Genomic DNA, 24,507 nt, shown 5'->3' with positions numbered 1-24,507 from the left:
GATTATGTGCCCTACTCCAAACTTGCAGAGGCAGGATCTATGCTCCACCCACACAGCAATTGCATTTAAAAATAAAATTAATCAAAGCAGCTTTTGGCATTGGCTGACAGGACAGGCCATGGACAGTGTGTATGACATGTCATTCAGCCGTGTTGGCAGCCTTGGGCACGGCTGCAGTGCGTCTGGGGTAAGGCCAGGAATGAAGCACATCTCAGGGATTCTATCACACCTCCCTCAATACTTGTTTATTTTGAGAGTCTCTAACAGGAAAATGTTAAAAAAAGAAAAGAAAAGAAAAAGCTATGGGTGGGAATCAGAAAAGACCACTCTAGAGAAATCTAAAAATTTCTTAAAATTAAAAAAATATGTATAATGAATTTTAGGATGCTTCCTAAGTCCTGGACCACTTTGATAAGACAGTCTCTAAATAATATTGCTGTCTTCCGAAAGAAGATCTTGAAGAATAGAAAGATCAGAATGGGGGTGATGTGTCATCAGTCATTCTAAAAAAGTGAACAGAATATTTAAAATGGATAACCAATGAGGACTTACTGTAAAGCACAGGGAGCTCTGCTCAATGTTATGTGGCAACCTGGATGAGAGGGGGTTTGGGGAAGAATGGATACATGTATATGTACGGCTGAATCCCTTTGCTGTCTACCTGAAACTATCACAGCAATGTTGATCGACTATACTTCCAATATAAAATAAAAATTTTTTTTAAAGTGAAAAAAAAAAAAAATAAATAAAGCTAAAGGAAAATTACTGCAGTCATCAGGGCTTTTGCGTGGTGATCTTGCTGTTTAAAATGGCTCACAGGCATCAGGGTCCTGAAGTCTCCCTAGGCACAAAGAAAGTTGTTGTGATGTGCCTCACAGAGAAAATATTAGACAATTTTCGTTCAGGCACAAGTCACAGTGTTGTTGCTCATATATTCAGTGTTAATGAATCAACACTACATATTAAGTAAGAGGACTTTAAACAGAAGCATACAATACAATAAAAGTGAAAGTGAAAGTTGCTCAGTTGTGTCCAACTCTTTGCAACCCCATGGACGATACAGTCCATGGAATTCTCCAGGCCAGAATCCTGGAGTGGGTAGCCTTTCCCTTCTCCAGGGGATCTTCCTAACCCAGAGATCGAACCCAGGTCTCCCATACTGCAGGCAGATTCTTTACCAGCTGAGCCACAAGGGAAGCCCAAGAATACTGGAGTGGGTAGCCTATCCCTTCTCCAGGGGATCTTCCCAACCCAGGAATCAAACCAGGGTCTCTTCCACTGCAGGCAGATTCTTTACCAACTGAGCTATCAGGGAAGCCCAACACAAGATCATGTATCTATCACTTGATGAAAATGTAGTGACCAGAGGCTCATAGGAACTAACTCAGTATTTCTCACAGAAGCAATGGTTCGAAATTCACTAATTTAGTACTTGTGACTTGATGCAACATGCACATGTGCGTGCATGCTAAGTCACCTCAGTCGTGTCCGACTCTTTGAGACCCATGGACTGTAGCCCGGCAGGGTCCTCTGTCCACGGGATTCTCCAGGCAAGAATACTGGAGTGGGTTGTTGTGCCCTCCTCCAGAGGATCTTCCTGACACAGGGGTTGAACCCTCTCCTGAGCTCCTGCATTGCAGGCGGATTCTTTACCACTGAGCCACTGCAGAAATCCCTAATAGAACACAACTACCATGAATGATGACTGTATGTTATAAATACAAAGAGGATATGGCAACCAGGGTGAAAGGGCCACAAGAGTCACTTGCACTGTTCTTACAACTTTTTTGAGATTATGTTAAATTAAAATTGCAACACCTTTTTCAAAAGTGGAAACCATACTACCGGCCACTTTAGAGTCTCAATGACCAGAGAGAACTAGATCTCCTTGGTGGTTCTGAAAATCGCTCTTGCTCCACTCCCTCTGCACACACAACTTACAGAATGAAAGTCAAACTGAAACTGAGCAGGACTCTGTACGGCCTTCACAAAAGCAGTCTCCTAGGCCTTCCAGAGTTCCAAACAGCAGGCACCAGCAGTTACTCATTAGGGAAGTGAGGGGGTGCAGAAATGAAAAAAAGTGTTAAGTAGGAAAAGTAACGGCAACAGTTCAGTGATAAAACAGAGTTCTAGTTCCTCCTCCAGGGATAATATATACAAACATGTGCTGTGTCTCTGAAGGACAGGGAAGCCTGGAGTGCTGCAGTTCACGGAGTCACAAAGAGTCGGACAAGACTGAGCGACTGAACAAGAAGAAGAAAATAAAAGTGATCATCTGAACATAAAAGTGATACACCCAACACTTATCTCTGAGTAGTTCTGCAGAAGCTAAGACCCTTACTCGGGTCAAGTATGGTGACTACAGGCTGTAGACTGTCACCAGAGGGTCAATGGTCGAGACTCACATCACCCTGTTACCTCACCACCAATCAATTAGAAGAAAGTCATAGGCCATGAGCCCTCACCCCAAATGAGGGAGGGATTGGGATTGACAGATACACACTGCTGCTGCTAAGTCGCTTCAGTCGTGTCCAACTCTGTGCGATGCCATAGATGGCAGCCCACCAGGCTCCCCAATCCCTGGGATTCTCCAGGCAAGAACACTGGAGTGGGTTCAGATAAACACTACTATACATAAAATAGGTAACTATTAAGGACCTACTGTAGAGTACAGGGAACTCTATTCAATACTCTGTAACAGCCTATATGGGAAAAGAATCCAAAGAGTGGATGTATCCATCAATGTAACAGATTCACTTCACTCTACACCTGAAAACAATACAATGCTGTAAACCAAATATACTCCAATTAAAAAAAAATTCATTTCCTGGCAGCCATCAAAGAATTCAGGTGTTTTGAGCACAAGCAATCTTGTTTGGCACCCAAAAATAAACACTGTGAAAGTGAAAGTGAAGTCAGTCGTGTCTGACTCTTTGCAACCCCATGGACTGTAGCCCACCAGGCTCCACCCTTCATGGGATTCTCCAGGCAAGAGTACTGGAGTGGGTTGCCATTTCCTTCTCCAGAGGATCTTCCTGACCCAGGGATCGAACCCAGGCCTCCTGCATTCCAGGCAGATGCGTTAACCTCTGAACCACCAGGGAAGCCCAATAAACACTGTACTTCACCACAACCCAGTGTCAGTAAACTGGCTTTGCCGTGTGTAAAGCAGACCCAAGTTCAGTTCAGTGATAAAACTATTATTTTGTTGCAAGGACAGTATCTTCCCATGATCCATTCATCATCGCTTCATGTTTCTCTCCCAAATGAAATAAAATGCTAGACATGTTCCAATCACAGAATTCCAACCTCTGAGCACACAGTTCAAAAAGGCTATGGCCCCCAAGAAGGATCTTGAATTTTAGGAAGACGCCCTTTTACTTCCAGTGTAAGTTTATCCAGTGGGGATTTGAAAAACCCGCATGTGTGATCTAATTAGGTTTTACATTCAGAAAAGCTGAAAACCCCCTAACGTCTCAAAAGTTTTGAGATACAATGTGTGAACATTCAGAATTAGAGTAACTATGAACATTCTCTCAGAGGCAAGAGCACCATACATATTTTTGGTTTGTTGCTCAGTCAGTAAGTGATGTCATCCAACCATCTCACCCTCTGTCACCCCCTTCTTCTCCTGCCCTCAATCTTTCCCAGCATCGGGGTCTTTTCCAATGAGCTGGGTATTCGCATCAGGTGGCCAAAGTATTTTTGGTTTAAAATCTTGTAATCTTGATGGTAATCTCTTTCCCCAGGGAGTTGGCCTTCTTTATTATCAAAAAAGAATCTGATTGTCAAAAACGATGCCTGGGTCCCTCTCTCTAGCCTAGAAACACAGGGAAAGATGTTTTGAGAAATACCAAGAGAAATGTGTTAATTTGCAAGACACCAGATCCTGAGTTTAGATTTTATTTTCTCTTGTCCTTACCAAATCCTAATTTCCTCCTCCTGCCCGCCACACCTCTGGCCTTCTCTACAATGCAGGCTATCAGGATTGAGATGCCAGGGGAGTAGAGGAGTACTTTCAGCCAGCACAGGGATAGGGCAGGAACAATAAGTCTCTACAGCTAATCAACTATGCTTTGAGTATACTGAAAAGTTACATCACTGCAGCCAACATGGCTACAGATCAGGGGGAGTGGGGGGCTTGGGGAGGGGAGGATGCTGACCCAGCTGAATCCCATCATCTTTCAACTGTAACAATGAAGGGGGAGAAAGAAGATGCACAGAAGGCTCCTGAAGGCACTCACAGACCAGCAATCACCTGAGAGCTTGTTGATACCGCAGGCTCAGACCCTACCTGAACCTCCTGATTCAGAATCTGTTTTAACAAGATCCTTGGGTGATGGGTTCACACAAGGTTAATCCACCACCACCACCCCTTTATTCTCCACTCTGCCTGGGGAATCTGCCTGGCTCAGACAGGTCCTCCAGCAAATTTGGCTTAAACTTTTTATTCAGAGAGGCCTTCCCCAGACGATGTCAGCTAGATGCTTGTATATGCTCTGAGCCTCTGTATTTCTCTCCCATAGAATTCACCACCACATTAAATAGCATAATGAATTGTTCAGTAGCAGTTTTCCACTCCTCTGTGCAAGCTCTCTCTGGGCAAGGACTCCATCTATCTTGTTCACCACAGTAGCCCTGGAGCCCAGAACAAGACCAGAGACAAAGTAAGCATTCAGTAAGTGTTTTTTCCTGAATAAATGAATGGTCCCAGTATGTATCAAGCACAAGTATCAAGTGCTAGACTTTGGAAAGAAGGGACAAAAACAATTAAAACACAGTCCTTGTCCTTAAGCAGCTCATAGCTTAGTGGATTTCTGTTGAAGCTAATGAGAGCCAAGCTCTTGAAAGCATGCACAGCACTCAAGAGTGTTTTTCCTGTTTCTCTGCCAAATGACAACAGGTAGACCAAAAGTTCTCCAAGGCCCTCCAGGGAACCACCCCCACTCCATGCCCTGGAAGACCTACAGGCAAGCATGTCCTCACCTACTCCTCCGTTCAAAGATTCTCCCCTCCCAGTGTTCAATACTTAGTCCACGCTTCTCTCTCTGCCCTCTCTCAGGCAACTCCAGCAGTCTTCAGCATTATTTCATTCTCCCCTAAGAAAATTCGTGTTTCCTCCGGGATAACAACCCGCTTTCTTCATCAGCCCTCTTATTATGAGATGTCAAATTTCCCTTGTTATCACCTTTCAGAATGTTTTACCTAACTCATTTCCAACCACTCGATTATTTCCTGTGAGCTAACAGGTCTATTGTCAACAGAAACCACTCAAATCTATATCCAAGACCACATTGAGAAATCTCCCAATTAACATTCAATTGTCCTCCCACTTTCTTCAGTCTTTTCCTACTTGTTGCAAAGAGATACTACGAACCAATGTTGTCATCTCTTCTAGGATTATCTTCTCAATGGTTCTTTTATTTATTCTTGTTTAACAGACAAAAATCTCTTGATAGGCTTACATCCCAAAGCCAATATCCAAATACCAGGGTAATAAAAACATATCTAAGTGCCTAAGCTGATGGCAGTGAGAGTAACATGTTTTCACTTCATCTCCAGAGAAGCAGCTCACAGAGAAATATTAGCAGAGGCAAACAACACACTGACAGGGTAGCAAGTGCTCAGTGAAGAAGACAAAAACCATCAAGGCAGCTCCCGGCGCTGTCCAAGGGGCTGAGAATCCACTCCACTTCCCCAGGCAGACCCCCCGTTAGAACACAATGCAGCCACTGAAAACAGCAAATTCTAGATTCTATGACTTTGATGTAAAGATCTGTTCTAAGCACTGTTTGTGCAACAAGTATTAGAAATATTCATGTGCCTGTCATGAATGGGGCTAAAAATTCCAAGGATATGTCTTCTGAATATTTTCTACATCGCAGTCTGTAACACCATTTACCAAACAATAGCAGACTGGAACCCTAGTCCAAAGATTTGGTTTCTGACTATGAGAAATTTTAAAGCACTTTAAAAAGTCACCAATTGTTTTCATAAATGCTTCATTACACACTTCTAGGGTCACTGGCCTTAGCCTACTCATGGGTTTCAAATCACCAATGCCTTTTTTGGTTCAGATACACTTTACATACCCGCCCAACTCTGCGTTTCAGAACTGCTATGAAAATGTGAGACGAAGGTTGAAGGTCTTATTTCTTTTGAATCCATGTGCTGGCACTGCTGGTATGGGAGGCAACTCCCCAAAGACAAGTCTTCTGTGAAGGAAGCTCAAGAAAAAGTATTCTGATGACAAAGACCTTTCCTCCCACCCACAGAGATGAACGGAGGTGAAACTCGGGTTGTTAGGTGAGAGGGTGCATTCCAGGCACTACTCAGTTAACAGGCTCTCTGCGTCCAGCCTGCCCCACCTTTTTGCTCTCTTTGCTTCTCCTCAACTCCAGTGCTCAGAAGAAGGAGAGAAGTGTAGCCACGATTCCTGATTCAGAAAGGAGAGGGGCTTCCTTGGAAGTCCAGAAGCAAAGACTCTGAGCTCCCAGTGCAGGGGGCACAGGTTCAATCCCTGGCTGGGGAACTAGATCCCACATACCACAACAAGAAGATTCCACATGCTGCAAAAAGATTGAAGACCCCAAGGGCAGCAACTAAGACCTGGCACAGCCGAATGAATGAATGAATGAATGAATAAACAGGAGGGGGCACAGCTACTGCTTTCCCAGCCTCAATGGCCATAGCTGATGTCATCTCTTCTTTCTCCTCCTCACAGCACTGCCATCACTGAGCAATAAGTACAGTATACAAACTAGCAAACCACAATCCCATGATTAAAACGGGGGCAGGAGACCTGCGCCAGATACAGCTAAATGAATGAACATCAGAGTTCTTGCAACATCCTAGAGAAATAAAGATTATTGCCTTTACTGCTCCTTGGGTTTTACTTCCATAAAGCCACGTGCATTTTTTTCTTACAACTGACAGCAACAGGGATGCTAGGTTATCGAGCATAATACCCAATACTGTTCAGAATGAACCATTTCATAAGAATAGCTAATACATTTATTTTGGCTTATGTGCAGGGCTGGCTGTAGAACTTGGGGAAGTCAGGTAACTTCTATGCTACCCATGAAAGGTGTTAATTTTCCCATTTTATTGTCCAAATTTCTCTGGAAACTTTTCCTATTTGAAATGTTGATAGTCAATTTGAGATGTCAAAATAAAGAAATGGATGTCACAAATCTACCAGAGTCCTTTATTGCTAAATTAATGTTCCATCCTAGAATTCTCCTTACTATTAAAATCCGTCTGAGTGTGTGATGAAGTCCCTTATCACCTAACACAGCTGAAGATTACAAGACAAGGAGTCCTTCCTTACCCACTATATGCTGGGGCCCCAGCCCACCCCATCCTCCACCATAATGCACAGATTTGCACACCTCTTCAAGAAGTGAAACAGAAGGCCATTTGGCCACGATCTGGAATTTACTTACAATTACTGCCCAGGAGAGACTGTCCCTCCATTTTCATTGAAAATACCAATAATAGAGACGTCCCTGGCCATCCGGTGTTAAGATTCTGTGCTTCCAATGCAGGGAGCATGAGTTTGATCCCTAGCCAGCAAACTAAGATACCGCAAGCTACACAGCAAGGCCAAAAAAAAGAATGCGGTAATATTTTACTTACCCTACACTGTCACTAAAGCCCAACTCTGTGATTCCTTTCACCCTATTTTTCTGAGGGCGGGAGGGGGCAGTGCACACTCTTTCCAATGTATTACCAAATAAATGAACGTCTTTCACACATAAAGCACAGAAATTTCACGAGCAAGTTGCTGGACAGCTCAGACTCCTGGGGCATCTTTACTGTTTAGCCCTGTGCTATCAATTCCTTTCAAAAACCCAATTTTCCCTGTTGTTACTCAGATAATCTGAGTCACAAGTTTACTGTTCTCTCTACACTGGTTTTCTGCTTCTCCTGTTGATAATCAAAGAAGCACATTTTCTTACAACATGAGAGTAAAGGAGGTATGCTCATTAGGAGCACCAATCCGGGGACGACAAAGAATTCAATGGAAGCCGAGCAGCCTAGCCAGCAGCCTAGCCGCCTGGCTGTGTGACTTGCTGGCAGGGAGATGACTAACATGTGGGCAGGAGGGCTGAACCGGGAGCCAGGCCTGGACCCCATGGAGAGCCTGTGGGAGGTCTCGGGAGAGTCTAAAGCTCTCATAAGAGAGGAGTTTAATAAGATAACTCGGCTTTTAAGTAACAGAGGCAGCCTCCTGGCTTCTGGGCTTCGAAAGGGCTCACCTGCCAGGAGTAATAACACAAGCAATTACTGCACCTAGAATAAGAGAGCTCAGCGGGGCCCCAGGACCCAGGTCTCCCCTCTCATTCACCTACACACAGGGGAAAGGAACGGAAGGAAGAAATGCCCTACTTTCCATGAAGACCTGGGACAGTCCTATTAGGTAAGCAGATAAATTACATTTGGCAAAGTAAGTCACTGTTTTGGGTGGTTGCCAAAAATAAAAATGCCCCTGGTATTAAAGGCTGTATATAAAGCAATGCCCTCTCCTAGCACAGAATTCCTAGTTTAAAAGTTTGTAGCACTGCATTCTAGAGACTGGAAACAGACTTAAACATCTCGCTTCTCATTTCTTTCTCTACCACAAACTTCCAACAGGCCTTTAGGCACGTTGCCTTCAACTGGTACCTTGACTGCAGGTTGCTTGCAGCTGCCTTCAGGAACATCTGAGTATACCCACCTGGACCTACTCATTTCAGCTGTCTTTTATCTCCCCCGTTTTATTTCTCTGCCTCTGTCAAGACTTGTCACTTTCACCATCTCCACAGAAAAGAGGTTTAAAGCAAAGAAACTGACCTGAAATATGACATCTGATTTTTCCAACCCATCCATTCTCCAAGAAAAGCTTCAGTGTTTCACTTCATGAGTTCCCCCTTCCACCATAAAACATGGTTACCTGCCTCTATTAAACAGCATTTCAATGAGACAGACACCTAATATCTCAACAGCCTAAAAAGCTTTACCCAGAATCAGGTGCAAAGCCTGGTCTCAAACCGAAGCTGCCTGTGCTTCAAAGAAGCCTGGAGACACCCCACACCTTAGGCCATCATCCCAGCAAGTTATGGAACCATCTCCCCTCAGTTTATTCTGTCCTCTCTGAACTATGCCAACCCAGTATTTCCCCCAGACTTGACCCTTCTTAACCAAATCCACTAAACATACGTTTTATCACTCAAATTGGGACACTGTGAGAGTGAAAGTAGGGTGTTACTGACAGTCATGCCAAGACAACAGCCCCGGGCAAACTGGGATGTAAGTTGCCCTGTCCTTACAAAGGTGGGAGGCCAGGTAAGGCGCTGTTCCTTGCAAATTACAAATTTATGCTGATTCTACATACACGGTTCTTCTCTCCCAGTCTCCAAAAGAGGACCAGAAAATGCTCAGACAAATTTGGATTACCTAGTCCACGTTGGCACAAAGAAAATGGAATGTTTTATATTATAGTGGCAAATTTTTCCTAAATATATTGTTTTGATCATTTAGAAGGGAGGGTGGGGTAGAGATGGAATGCAGCCCATTTCTGAAGTACCAGAAGCTAGGGGGTCGCGGGGAGGAGAGGGCAGGAGCCAAAGGAGTTAAACATTTTGCCAGATGCATTTCTGCCTGACTAGCCTCACCTCTGCCACTGAACTCCACCTAGTATTCACACACACAACTGCGCTTTTCCAGGCACTACTTAAATCTGTTTAAGCTTTCCTAACAGTTAAATGAACAATGCCTCCAAAGCTCAGAAGGTTAGACATTTACTGGTGCACACCTTTCTGCTAAGCCAAAATTAGGGACTGATATATTATCCATTTCTTATTTGTGCCAAGGACATGAAAGAAAGCAAATGCCATCACATTGTTTATAAAATAAAGGACATTTCAGTCAAAAAATACCAATAATAATAGAAAAAATATGATCTTAAAATTAGAGCCAGTCTTTCAAACTGGGGGTGGCCGAAGATGAGATGATTAGATAGCATCACCAACTCAATGGACATGAATTTGAGCAACACCAGGAGATAGTGAAGGACAGAGGAGCCTGGTGTGCCCAGTCCATGGGGTCACAGAGTCGAACACGACTTAGCAACTAAATAACTACATTACAAAACTTGGCGGGTGCCACTCTTGCCCTCATGTTGCCTCCGTCGGTTCCATTTCTACCCTTGTCTGAGCTGGGAACAACTCCAGCCAATGGTCTGAATACCGCCTTCTTTCATCTTATCAGCAAGAATCCCACGAGGCGAGCACTGCTCATTTACAGGCAAAGCTGGAAGGTAAAGGGTCAGTGACTTGCCCAAGGTATTGGGGCCAGTAGTCTGTGACACTAATGACGTGAGCACAGCCACCCCAGAAAATCAGTTCGGTTCTGTCTCCAGAGACAATTTATGTGTCCGTTTTCAAAAGTGTGGGCTTGTTTAAAAAACAAAACAAGAAAAACTGGTTTCCGTAGTATATGATCCCTGTGTGTACCAACATTTAATATTCATATGTAAATAAGAGCTGTCTCTTGTCTTCTTTTCAATTCTCTTTCAATCCCTCCCATTAAATGCAGTTTCAGTTTAGAGGCAGGAAGCCTTCAGCACATCTCTACCACCTGTTACACAGTCTTCTGCAAAATGCTGTACCTAGTTAGAATTTAATAACACTCGCTATTTTGTTTTCATTGTGGGGTTTTTCTGAAGGTGCTTTCTAGTAAGCAGTAGCTAGCAAGTTATACTGGTTTCCCATTTTCATTGGTGAAACCATTTCCTTTTAAAATAATACGACGATTTTTAAAGACAACTGACTGTCCCAAAGATTTTCAAACTAAAAAAAAGTAGAGGCAGTGTTCGGATACGCTAAAAACACAAGGGGCACATGCACACCTGACACCCAGGAAACTGGAGGTAAACCCTTTCCGGGGTTGAAATCAGCTGGCCCCGGTTCAGCCTCTGAACAACTCGAAAAAATGGCTGGGTTTCTCCGAGCAGGATGTGGTCAGATTCACCACCACTACCACCCCCACCTTCTAATCCAAGTAGAAAAAAAGAAAGAGGAAGAGCTATGCATTAATACCAGTCTGCAGGGGGGAAAAGTCAGGCCTCTCACAGGACCTTGCCTCTGACCTCCTGTCATCTGCAGCTGAGCAGTGGCACACTTCTTAGCGAGGGAGCTTTCTAGAACCCAGAGAGAGTAGACAAGGCTAGAGCCCTCAGAGCCGACTCTCCTCTAAGTTCAAGACCTTAAAACCCCTGGGGGGCCTTGAAGCAATTAAACAATGGTGATTTAATGATCCCCAGGGGCTGAACCCTGCCCTCCACTGGGGAAGACAGTGGTTTTCAAGGGTACTGACTGGGGAAGTAGACTACTAATTGTGAAACGATTAATTAGTGTAAGGAGATTGCTGGGCTTCCCTGGTGGCTCAGACCGTAAAGAATCTGCCGGCAATGCAGGAGACCTGGGTGAGATTCCTGGGAAGATCCCCTGGCGAAGGGAATGGCTACCTATTCCAGTATTCTTGCATTCTGCCCTCAGTCGAATCTAAGATGATCCATGTAGGATATAAAAAGGTAAAGTCTAAATAAAGACCCCCTGCAGCCACCAAAAACATGAAGTGTACTCCAGGAATCTGTCTTAGGGAAATGCTAACACAAGAACACAGAGATGTATCAAAGAATGTTGACATATCAACAGAGAAAAAAATGGGTAAGTAAATACACCCAAACCACGGAACACTCCTCAAACACTGAAGAATGAGACAGACGTATAATCATGACACTGAAAAGTAGTTTTGACAATTAATTTTAAAAAGGAAGTTACAGAACTGATTATAACCTCATTTCTGTTTCTTTAAAAAAAAAATGGGGGGGTGTATAAATCTGCATAAAAAAACTGCAAAGTACATTTACTTACAGGGATGAGAATGAATGGGAGAAAATTCGTAAGGAGGGTAGAGGGAGGAAGATTTTTGCATTCAACTTTACATAGTTCTGTACTGTTTGAAGTCTTAAGAGCAAGCATTAAGTCCAAATTTTAAACATCGACAACTGTAAATGACTAACACTGGATGGCACTCACCTGAGCATTTGGAAGGATTTCTGGGATGAACTAGAAAAGCTGGTCAAGAGAAGGAAAGGCCACCAAGGGACTGCAAACGTGACCCTTCATCCTCAGGCCTTCAAAGGCTTGAGAACGATAGGAAAATTTTATCTCCGTATTTGGCAAGCCAGTGGAATAAAAACTAAAGACCAAGACCACCAAAGAGATCATTTGGGGTTTTACTGGTGGTGGTCTTGTTAAGAAAGGGGCTTATAAACAAGAAACAGGATGGATCTAAACAGACACATCAAAAAGCCCACGTGTGTGGTTCTGTAGGATTAAAAGGGCAGAAAGTGAGGAACAGAGACTCTTCATGCTTGTGGATGACACAAAAGACTTCCACAGTAATAACGTGCCAAGGTACTGGTGCCAAATTATAGGAAGATCTGGGGAATCTACGCAAATAGAAGGAAAAGTGGCAGATGAGTGTTAAAATGAGCATATGGCCTAAATCAGGCACATTAAACAACTTCTCAGCTGTCAGTTCTGACCTAGGAATAAGCTCTCAGAGTCACTGTAAATGGACTCCTGGGGACATCAGCCCAATATTGAGCTACAGATTAAAAGCAATGCAAAGTGTTCTGGGAGCCATCGAGATAAGTGCTAAAAAGAAAAAAAGAAGCTACTATCTCCCCTCATATACAATTCCGGTGCACTGGCCCCAAAAGCATACACTCCTTTTGCATTTATGTCCTGACCCTTCAACTACATACAGCACAGGAATTAAATAAGATCAATGGGTCTCGAATGCCAGCCCCTGGATCGATCCCAAAGGGTCCCTCTTAGGAGAGAAAGCCACCTAGGAGTGGCTTTTTAAAAATATGGATCTCCAGGCCGCATGGGCAGATTCTAATTCAGTGGCTCAGAATGACCTTCCAGGTGGTCCTGAGGCAAGGATGTGTTTAGAAAATCACTGGGCTCTTAGGAACTCTCTCTCTCAAAATCTCCTCCCAGAAAAGAATCTAGGAAAGCTTACAATAAAAAATAAACTCAAAAGAAAAGAAACCCTGTGAGGAACTACCAAGAATAGATTTAGATGATTCCTATACTTACACATTAAACAGAAGTGGGGAAGATCTGCAGGGCAATGAGAATAATCTAAAGGAAGAGGCTTTGGCCTCAGAGCCTGAAAACCAGAGCTCAGAACCCGACCAAGCCCCAAGCTCCCGCCAGACTCACTCAGACAAAAGCCAGGATCAACTCTCCCAGAGTTTATGCTCCCAGAGTGCCTTCATCATCCCCACCTCTCTCAGGTCTAGACCTGCTGCCCCAGGAGAACGGCAGGTTGTTCAGAAGCAGAGGTGAGACTGCGTTAGTAAAACCGACTAGAACCACATTCCTCTGGGTCCCAAGCAACCACTCCCACTAGTCTATCCTAACACCACTGCTGAAGCCAGGAACTTCCCTGGTCCAATTCTACCCACTCTCCAGCCACTCCAGTAACTGGTCATTTAGTCTAATTCAAATTCTAATTCTGCTCTTCCACACTAGAAAATCATATTTCGACTAAACTACCTTCTCAGAAAATAAAAATAAAACAAGCAGTGGGAACAGAAAATGTCTCCCGCAAGGTAAGCATCAATTCAAAGTGAAGACTAGCAGAAGGTATGAGATTCCTCAGCTTTGATTCATGCCTGAAAGACATGTAATATAGGGTTTCTGATACAACTGCAGCCTTTGGGGACTGCAAGGAGCTTCAGAGTCCAACCACTTCATTTAAGAAAAAAAGAAAAAGCCTGAAAGGTGTACTACCTTACCCCACAGTGCCCAGAGCGAGACCAGCAGCAGCTGGCCTAGAACTGTGTCCCCTGAATCCCAGGGTGATGACCTCTCTTCTCCACCAGGCTACTTTCCAGAGACAATGTTAATACTGGGTTGGCCAAAAAGTTTGTTCAGGTTTATCCGTAAACTGCCATGGGAAACCCAAACGAACTTTTTGGCCAATCCAATATATGGGCTTTATTAACTTGAACCACAGATCCCCAATCTCCTCAATTCCCCTTATTACACACGAGGTTGGTGTTACCAGACCATAGCAGACTACTGCCCACATAAAGAGAATTTGAAGCACCTCATAAAGAGGGGAAAGAGAGCCTTAAAGTCACCATAAGCACATAAATGGAGAAAATTTGTGCCAGCCCAGTTTATATCAGAGACTGAACATCTCAAAAACAACATCTAAATTGTCATTAGGTTTATTTTTCCTGTAAGTCGCTTAACTTCCTAATTTTTAAAAAAATGCCAACTGAAACCACTGTTCTTTTTATTCCCCTAAATATTAGAGCTAAGTGAGAAAAACATAACATTAATTTATCATACCGAGTCTCACTGAAAGTAAGTGAAACCCCACAGCACTCCATCTGCATCAATGTGCACAACCTGTGATTCTGTATCAATTTCTGCCTTAAGAACACAGCATATGTCGGTCTCCCAAGAGAGGAACAGCAACAGAAACTGGGTGGGGAAAAAACGAAAACAAAAAAACTAGGTGTTGGGACTTCCCTTGCGGTCTAGTAGCTAAGACTCCACACTCCCAATGCAGGGGGCCAGGGGTTCCATCCTTGCTCAGGGAACTAGATCTCACATGCTGCAAATAAAGATTTCCCATGCTGCAACTAAGGGCTTCCCTGGTAGCTCAGACGGTAAAGAATCTGCATGGAACGCAGGAAGCCTGGGTTCAAACCCTGGGTTGGGAAGATCTCCTGGAGAAGGAAATCCAGTATTCTTGTCTGGAGAATCCCATGGACAGAGTAGCCTGGTGGGCTACCGTCCATGGGGTCGAAAACAGTCAGACACGACTGAGCGACTAACAGCTGCAATTAAAGATCCTGTGTGTGACTGTCCCTGATAGCTCAGTGGTAAAGAATCCACCTGCCAATGCAGAAAACACAGGTTCGATCCCTGCTCTGGGAAGATTCCACACGCCGAGGAGCAACTAAGCCTGTGCACCACAACTATTTTGAGCCTGTGCTCCAAAGCCTGGAAGCCACAACTACAGAGCCCACGTGCTGCAAGTACAAAGCCCACACGCCCTACAGCCAGTGCTCCATAACGAGAGAAGCCACCGAAATGAGAAGGCTGCACACAACAACTAGAGAGTAACCCCTACTCTCCACAACTAGAGAAAAGCCTGCGTAGCAACAAAGACAGACCCAGCACAACCATAAATAAATAAAGTATTAAAAAAAAAGATCCTGTGTGCACAACTAAAACCTGGCGCAGCCAAAAAAAAAAAACAAAAACACAAACACCTGGGTAGGTATCTATCTCCAAAGAAATAGGAGAAAAAGCTACATAAGCCCAGTAAGAACTGAATCCCTTTACTTCATTCCTTGCCCCTGATAAGGCAAAGAATTTCCTAAAATCTTCAGCTATTCTTTTCCTTGAAGAAATGAAATAAAATCTAAACATCAGGTTCCAAAGGCTATCTACTGCTGTAACCACTGCTAGAATCATACCTGTCAGCTGGCTTGATGGCCCATGCTGATAAGTGAGTTTCACAACAGGCCTTAGTTCCTCCTCAAATGCATGCATGCTAAGTCACTTCAGTCATGTCCGACTCTGTGCGACCCTATGGACTGTAGCCCGCCAGGCTCCCCCATCCCTGGGATTCTCCAGGCAAGAACACTGGAGTGGGTTGCCATTTCCTTCTCCAATAGAGACTCCTTAACTGCATTCAAACACCTGGCAATTTTCTCTTTTGAACTTAACAAATGAAAACTAAAATATTCACGTATTTCCCCAATTTCATTCTCCAAGTAAACTGGGCATAGATGCAGGAAATCATTTGCCTCCTTATTACCAGCACTGAGAACAACCCAGCCTCAGGAGTCCCCAACCCTGCATGAGCCCTTCCTTCCTGACCATTACTTTGAGCTCTGAAGCATGCTACTCTGCTTTTCAACATCGCTATTACCTAAAGCTTGCTAGGTTAAAAGTGTTGCCAGAGGCCAGAGCTACTACATTCCAAGTAGTAATAAAATGATGCCAGAAGCATAAACTTCATCAGGTTCTAGATGCTATGCAACTCTTGTTGAGCCTGTTCTTAGCATTTATCTTCTCATCTAGGTCCTATTTACTGAAAGGTGGTGACCTCAGGAATACACGATTGGCTGGTAGGAAGTCAAAGAACCCTGGTCGTGGCCCTGTAAGAAACATGACCAAGAGCAAGCATTTTGTTTTAAATCAGTCTCCTATCAATTATATTTATCCTGTAGACTTAATGTCTGCTACTGATCTGACCAGGGCTTCCCTGGCAGGCTACAGTCCATGTGGTCACAAGAGTCAGACACGACTGAGTGATGAAACAACAATTTATCTCACCAGGAGACCAGAACCACCACCACCTCTGCTGCCTTTCTGCCTTTTCTTACCCTAAAACATGTACATTAACAGCTCAGGTTAAACCCATACCATGTATGTGGAACACTGAACTTCAAGAAATTGAAAAGCTACTGTAAATATTCTGAAGATAATCAAATCACCAATGGATATCTACGATCTTTGCACACGCTATTCCCTCTGCCAGGAACTCTTCCTCTGTGTCTGGTTCTTTCATGTCCATCAGACCTCAGCTGAAGGAAGCCCTCCAATCTAAATGAGCCACCCCTTCCCTTACTCCCGACTACTCAGTCCCATTCCCCTACTGGAAATCGCTCTCATATGCTTATTTCTTATGTACTTGTCTGTCTCCTCCATAAACTGGAAGGGCAGGGATATGATTTACTTTCTCACCACTGTTTCTCCAATACACAGGCAGTGCTTGACACAGATGATCAATAAAACTCGTTGGAGAAAGGAAATATGATTGCTCATCATCTCTATCATTAGTACATGGCAGTGGCCACTGTTAGCCTGACTAGAGCCAAATGTATGCTTCTTTTTCAAACTGGAAAAATGACAGGAAGTCTTTAAGACAGACCAAAAATTTAGTGCTCTTTTATTTACAATTTTGATTGAAAGCTACCATGCTAACCTGCAGGCTTCCCTTGTGGCTCAGCTGGTAAAGAATCCACCTGCAATGCGGCAGACCTGGGCTGGATCCTTGGGTTGGGAAGATCCCCTGGAGAAGGGAAAGGCTACCCACTCCAGGATTCCAGCCTGGAGAATTCCATGGACTGTACAGTCCATGGGGTCACAAAGAGTCGGACATGACTGAGCGACTTTCACTCACTCACTCATGCTCACCTGCTGGGAGGTAGACAATTTTAAGACTAGAGGGAAAAGTCTTCCATCCTATTCCACCTACTGCTTTGCAAATGTGTGCTCAGTCACTAAGTTGTGTCCAACTGTTTGTGATACCACGGACTGTAGCCCACCAGGCTCCTCTGTCCATGGGATTTCCCAGGCAAGAATACTGGAGTGGGTGGCCATTTCCTTCTCCAGGGTATCTTCCCAACCCAGCAATCGAATCTGTGTCTCATGCATTGGCAGGCAGATTCTTTATCACTAAGCCACCTGGGAATCTTTGCAAATGGCCCTAGTAAAATACTGTTATTTACCTACCTTGTCCCTTTGAGTGGTAGAATAAGGGTATTTTAAGTAGCTTAGGAAAGGTGTTTTTCTTTCACAGTCTGCCTGAGCTAAGCACACATAGGAAGAAGGAACAGATCAGCAGACTACTACTCTGTCCTCACTATGCTCTGAAGACACATACTTCTTAGCTCAGAAATCTAGAAACACTTAGCTGTAATGATCTAAATTACAGAGAGCAATTCCTACAAGCTGTACACTGGAGAAATTCCCACTAACCTCCTCACCAGAAAGCCTACAGCCGGCTTCCCAACAGCTGGCAGCACAATTCCTGTTAGGGGAGGAAGTTACAGCCATCTCCTTCTTTAGGTGCCCCGGGACTTAAGTCATCTAGTGAGGATCATTGTTCTAACCATAACGCTAAAGATTAACAGAGGGATTCCTTCCCCTTTCAAACGGGATGGGGTGAAATGGGAATTGGGATTTGGCCTTCCACACCATAAAGAGGATGAGATAGGCTGCTGCCATGGCTGCTTCTGATGAGCACTGAAGATTCAAGAACTGCAGCAGATTCACTCTGCTGTGCGCTCCTTCTTGAAAACACATGCAGACATAAGATAGGAGAGTTAAAGACTTCAAAAAGGGCTCTGTCCCCCAAGACAGAAATAAATGGGATCAGCAAAACCAGAGAAAACTGCCATCTCTAAGTAGCTGCTAAGTGGGGTGACTGAATTTCACATTCACTACCCCAGAGACTTCTCCCAACCTCTATTTAACATGGGCTGACAATATTCTGAGACAGCTAAAGAAAGTCTAGCAAATTACCCAAGAAACCCAGAGATAGAATGCTCCAGGGTTTCGAGAAAAGATCTGATGTGACACAGACATTTACTTTCCCAGGTTCTATTTCACCTGCCCACACACTTGCCAGTCTTATCCCAACTCAAAAAATATATAAATCCACCTTCAGCTTTTCCATCATCCTCACTGCTTTCTCAGTAACAGAAGAGCCTCACAATGATTGTGTCAACCCACTGCCCACTTCCTCCAATATATTCCAGAACCAACTCTGTCCCTTGGCTCCTACTGTCAACAGCAGACACAGCCCCTACCATCATTTTTAAAAATTGGTCAAATGCAAACATTTTTTTACTACTTGAGTCCCAAGTTCTTTCTGCTTCAACCTTATAAAAAGGAACACAGGACTTCCTAAGATGGCAAGGCAGAGACCAGAAGAAACATGCAGCTTCCATCACCTTATAACCCATTCTTTACCCAAAAGAGGAAGAATGAGTATTCCTCTTCATTGCAGCAAACTTCAATCCAAGACCACTTCGGACCTTCAGCTCAGCCTGAGTCCAGACAAAACTGGAGGGCTCAGCCTGAAAGGCCCAAGTCTGGTTGGTCAGTTTCTGCCCCTCAACCCAAAGGCAGAAAAGCAGTCACTGATAATTACTCTTTTCCTAGTCATCAAACTATTTCCTCCTCACCTCCCTCTGTCATAGAGCTCCATCTTCCCTTGCAGAGTTCTTACGAAGCAGCTCCTGGTACCACTGGAAACAATTACTCTCCAGGAAAATACAACTTCGCTAAGCAGAAGAGCTTCACACACAGCCATTTGCCAGGGGTCAATTTTTCATTCCAGACAGGCTTCGAAGCCTGGCACAAATCTGCCAGTGGCTCTGCACTTCACCCGGCTTCCCTCCCCTAATCTCTGCCTGGAACTCACCCACCCACCCCTTTGCAGCTTGAAAACAGAAAAACAGCAGTACAGGCAACTCTTAACACCTTCTTCAAAGCCTGCTCCCACCCTAATGTGTCTTCCACACCACATTCCTTTGCTTATGGTAAGGACCATAAGCACCAAATAAAGTCACTTACTGCAACAGCAGCTCCCAGACAAGACAGGAGTAACATCTAATCTCTCCTAGGCTCAATTACAGTCAGCTTCACTTTCCTGCAATTTTGTGGCCATGCATCACTGGCCCTGCCCTCTGTTAAAATCATTGCCTGGAGTCAGAGTCATCGAACCACGAATGTTTTGAAAAGCCTGTGCTTTGGCCAACAGGGTCTGGGTTCAAGTCCCAGCTCTGCCTCTCATTACCGATTAAAAAGTACCTGTCCTGGGGTAAACTATTCTTTTGAAACCTCAGATTACATATCTGTAAAAATGTAGCCAATGATCCTATCCACTTGTTCAGTACTATAAATGAGATAACACAAAAAGAAAACTCAGCACAAGACATGAGCCTTAATAAACAAGTTACTGTTGATATTCAGTATCCATGGGGGTAATCTGCAGACAGGTATGGTCACCCCATTGGAATCCAAATGCCCTGGAAACTTCCAGCATTTGTAGAAGCAAAAATATAGTCAGCCCCTTTCCACTCCCACTCTACAAGTAAGAGGGGCCTTTAAGAAAAATTCAAGACTTAGCAAAGAAACAAAACTCGGACGAGATTCACTCGGTGCTGGCCATCCCACTACCAGACCACCGAGCACTGCTCTGTCCCTACAGTGAAGGGAAGATAAGTGCAAATGGCAAAGCTAATTTAAGAGGAGCCACTTCAGGATAACGCTTTCATAGGTCAGGTCAATATTTCAGAGAGGTGAAACTATGTGGACCCTGGAAATTCCCTCCTCACTCAATTTCTGATAAATTCTGACTCTCCCTTTAGGTATAAATAAGAGGGAAACGCACTACTGAAAAGCCTAAGAATCTCAGTTGGAAGCAGAATACTGCCTAAGAAGTGACTATGTGAATATCAGGGGGGACAAAAAATCTTGAAATCTAATTCATGCATAAGCTGAGAAACATTACAATCCTGTGACAGACAATGAGCCAAGAAAACAGAATGTTTTTCAAACTTTCTACAACTATAAAAGGCTGCAGAGCTTTGGGACAAAGTGTCATAAAGAATATTACCAGATGGAAAAGTCAGAATTGCGGCCTGAAAGGAAATCTACAAGCCTGTGGCCATCACAACCAGAAATTCTGGTAACAACGAAAAAATGTCAGTTTCCAATCCCGGGGAATGTTGAGGGGAGGCCAACAGAGGGGACAATTGATCAAGAGAATTTATATTACAAAATTATGACGGGGGTTAATTTTTAATGAAACTTGCAAGGTTTTTAATTCACCATTCAAGGATGTAGAGGGTGAGGGCAGAATTTATAATCAGGCAGAATTTACAGTAACAGCAGGGGGCTGGGAATCAGAACATTTAGGCTCCAGTCCTGGCTCCAACCCAAACCACCATGTGACCTTAGGCAAGTCACTTGTCCTCTTCAAAGTTGTCTCATCCGTAGTGAGGGAACAACAAGGATAGCAAAGATTCCTACCGGCCTCAGGCTCTGAGAGCCAAAGAGAGGGGGAGCACGGATATGAAGAGCTCTCAGGACTACTGACTTGACGCAAGAGGTGGAGGGGAAAAAGACGGGAAATGAGGGCCAGAGAGCGAGAAAACTTGGCGTAACTGAGCGTCGGTGGAAACAACAGCTTCAAGAAGGCCAAGTACTCCAAGAGTTCCATGGAAGAGCGGACGTTAGGATCTACGAAAAACTGCAAACTACTCAGCATATGCCAAAATGGACTGAAGGACGGTGAATCGGAGGACTGATACCAACAAATCCCCGTTAACTAATCAGTAATCGATCTGTCCCGGTAAAAAGCCAGGAGACTTGAGTCCCGCGATCACGGAAATCACTGTGACCCCCTAATGCCAGGCTGTCCCGGAGGCAAAGTACCGAAGGGGAGTCCGTGTCGACTTGCGTCTAGGGAGGGGATTCCGAGATCGGGTGAAAGTGAGGAAGGGGCAGAGGAAAGAGGATCTGGGAGACACTGCAAGCTGTCGGTAGGGGAAGGAGCCGGCGCCAGACTCCCGCACGGTGGCGGCCAGTGGGATCGGTGTCCCGGGCCCCGCTCTCACCATCTTGACGATGCCCCGTTGCACGGTGGGGACCGCGGGTCCCCCGGAGGAGCCGCCGCTCTGCGCGGAGGAGGCCATGTGTAGCGATGGAAAACCAGCGATTAAGGCGGTGGCCCGCTAGGACGTGTCAATGTGGGTGTCGATGTTGGTGAGAGGCCGCCGCGGAGAGGAGCGGGCGGGCGACCAGCTGTGGGCGATGGACGGGACGGACGCGCTGGGCGCTCACTGGAGCAGCAGCAGCACTGGGAGCGAAAGAGACGCGATCTCCACCACCGCCACACGTTCTACTCGCCGCGCAAGCGTGCCAGAGCGCCACCGCCCTCCGGCCAATTAGAGCCCAGAACCCGCCGGACCCCAAGCCAATAGGCACCCTGCTTGCGGAGCCCCGCCCCTTAGTCTCAAAACCGGTCGAGCGCTTCAGGAAGCGCTGAAAGAGCTGATTTGCAGTGATGGGCTAAGTATGAGGCGGGACTTCCGGGGCAGTGGTAGTAGGTAGTGTCGGGAGGTGTAGTGGGAAGGAAAGGACACGTCAGCATCTGGCCGCGGGGCGCAGTGGGCCCTGGGAGCCCCAGGGGCGGGGTCAGGTTCGCCCTCCGGCCTGGCCCCGCCCATTACGCCCCGCCCCGCGGGCGGCTGGGGAGCCCACGTGGACGTCAGCTTTCCCGGAGGGCGCACCCAGGTTCGCTAGAGCGAGCTGGGAACGCCAGACAGCGAGGCCAAATTCTGGAGGGATCTCAGTTCTGGTGCACAGCGACTTCCGACATTTTACCTCAGCTAAAAGTGTGGGGAGAACTTGGAAAAGTCTAAACGGTGTGAAACCTACCCGTGTTGGCCTTGACACCGAATGCGACCGAACGACCTCCCGGTAGTCGGGAATATATCTCGCTCGTGTTTGTGTCGCCGGTGTCTCACACATGTTAGGCGCTCGATGAATGTTTTTTGGTGAAAGGAATAAAATCTCCCTTACGGGGTTCTACGTCTTGTGCGCCAGTGAAGTTACGGAAAGCCTTGCTAACACGTTCTCAGTTGACCGAGTGAAGGAAGAGCTACGCTGCCTCCAACCACCGGAGCCCACCCCTTTGCCTAGCCCTAGTCTTTTGCATAGAGATTGGGGCGAGGAAGGCGCAGAGCAAAGGCATATACGTGTTTACCTGAATGTTGAGAGACGGCTAATATTCGCCGAGTGCCAACTATGAGGGGGCGAGAACCTTACTTTCGTGCCAGTTAATCTTGAAACTCAGATTCTCCCTTATACTGTTGAGAAGAGGTGACTCTCCCACACTTCACCTATCCCAGAATCCAATTTTGGAGTCAGCATCTTCCTAGATCCCTAGTGCTCCTTCCATGCCATTAATTTGCCATCGTCTTCAAAAACAAAACAAAACTTTGTGGCAGCTCATTCCACCTGATTATAGCACTCTCCATCTCACTAGGCTTCCTGTCCTCTTTGCTCCAGTGTCACCTTGTCATTCATTGCAACTGACACCTGGCGCACACTCTTCTCTGCCCAGTGATTCTGAATGACTTCCACATTTATGCACCTGATTTATCCAGTACCCTGGCCTCCAAACTCCTTGACCTTATCTTCACTGAGTTGGATCTCTGCATCTATTTAGCTACATAGCTGAAACTGTAACCTCAAACACTCCCATCTCTGATGGTAATTGCTATCCTTTTTCCCTTCTCACTCAGTTACTTCTTATACTCTGTATTAGTTTTATCTCATAGCTCTTGTCAGGAATCTCAGCAGAGTTTAGCTGGGTTTAGCTGGGTGCCTTTGCCACAAGTTCCCTCAAGGGACTGCAATCATGGTGTCAACACAAGCTGTGGTCTTAACTGAAGGTCCCTTATCTGACAAAGGGAGGATCTGACTTTAAGATCACTCAGGCAGTTGTTGGCAGGATTCACGCCCTCATTTCCTTGCTATGTGGGTCTCTGCATAGGGCACAGACCATGGTAACTGGTTTGCATTAGAGCCAATGAGTGAGAGAGCATAGAGGACAGGAAGAGTCTTTTTGAAACTAATCTCAGAAATAACATCCCATCACCTTCTGTTTGTTATATGAGTCACTAGGTCCAGCTCACTCTCAAAAGGAGAAGACTGCTCCAGGGCATAAATACCATGAGGTAGGATCACTGGGGTTCATCTTAGAGGCTACCTATCACACACTGTTCTTTAAGTAGAATTCAAAGACCCTAAATGTCTCTTCTTTTGACCTCACCTCACAGCTTGTGGGATCTTAATTCCCCAACCAGGGGTTGAACCCAGGTTCTGGCAGTGAAAGCACAGAGTCCTAACCACTAGACTACCAAGAATTCCCCTCTATCCTCATTATATCAGCTCTTTTCTGCTCTCTTCTGGTCCCTTGGGTGGTCTCCATTGTTTTTGCCCCTCTCCTACCAGTATCCTCATCTCTAATCCCCATTGTCTTCTATTGAACTCAGCTGTCAAAACTCCAATTCTAGATCTCTCTGTCTTCTCCAAACCTACCACTTAACTAGAACAAACATGCAGGTTATTACCATAGTGAATTCATAGGTCCTCAGGCATTGCTGGGAATTTTTTCTGTTTCCTCAGTCACGTTGGTCTCCACCTTCATGAGTCTAATCTGTTGTTGTTGAATTAAGACTTAATTTTTTTAGAGGAGTTTTAGGTTCACAGCACTATTGAGAGGAAAGTACAGAGATTTGTCATGTGTCCCCTGCCCCCCACATGTGCTCACTAATTACCAACATCCCACAAGAGAAGTACATTTGTTACAGTTGATGAACCTCATTGACACATCATAATCATTCCAAGTCCATAGTTTACATTATTAGGGTTCACTCTTGGTGTTGTACATTCTGTGAGTTTGGACAGATGTATAATGGACATCCATCCATCCCTCCATCAGTATAGTATCATACACAGTATTTTCTATGCCCTAAAAAATCCCTGGGTCTGTTTTAAACCTTCTCTGTTTTCCTCTTAACTTCGACTCCACTGTCTCCCACACTCTCTA

The 24,507-nt window shown here is 45.0% G+C and overlaps 1 protein-coding gene across 1 annotated transcript in view; it reads right to left on the bottom strand.

Annotated features, from left to right (window-relative positions):
- Positions 1–21,762, bottom strand: part of SND1 (staphylococcal nuclease and tudor domain containing 1) — a 422,171-nt gene extending 400,409 nt beyond the window's left edge. The window contains 1 exon segment of the mRNA NM_205784.1: positions 21,506–21,762. Coding sequence (NP_991353.1) covers positions 21,506–21,583 — 78 coding nt within the window. The 5' untranslated portion in view covers positions 21,584–21,762.
- Positions 21,763–24,507: the final 2,745 nt, after the last annotated feature.

Source organism: Bos taurus, chromosome 4, assembly GCF_002263795.3.
Source record: "Bos taurus isolate L1 Dominette 01449 registration number 42190680 breed Hereford chromosome 4, ARS-UCD2.0, whole genome shotgun sequence".
Lineage (NCBI taxonomy): Eukaryota > Metazoa > Chordata > Mammalia > Artiodactyla > Bovidae > Bos > Bos taurus.
The sequence above is the reverse complement of the archived record's forward strand: the minus strand, read 5'-3'. Positions and strand labels throughout refer to the sequence as shown.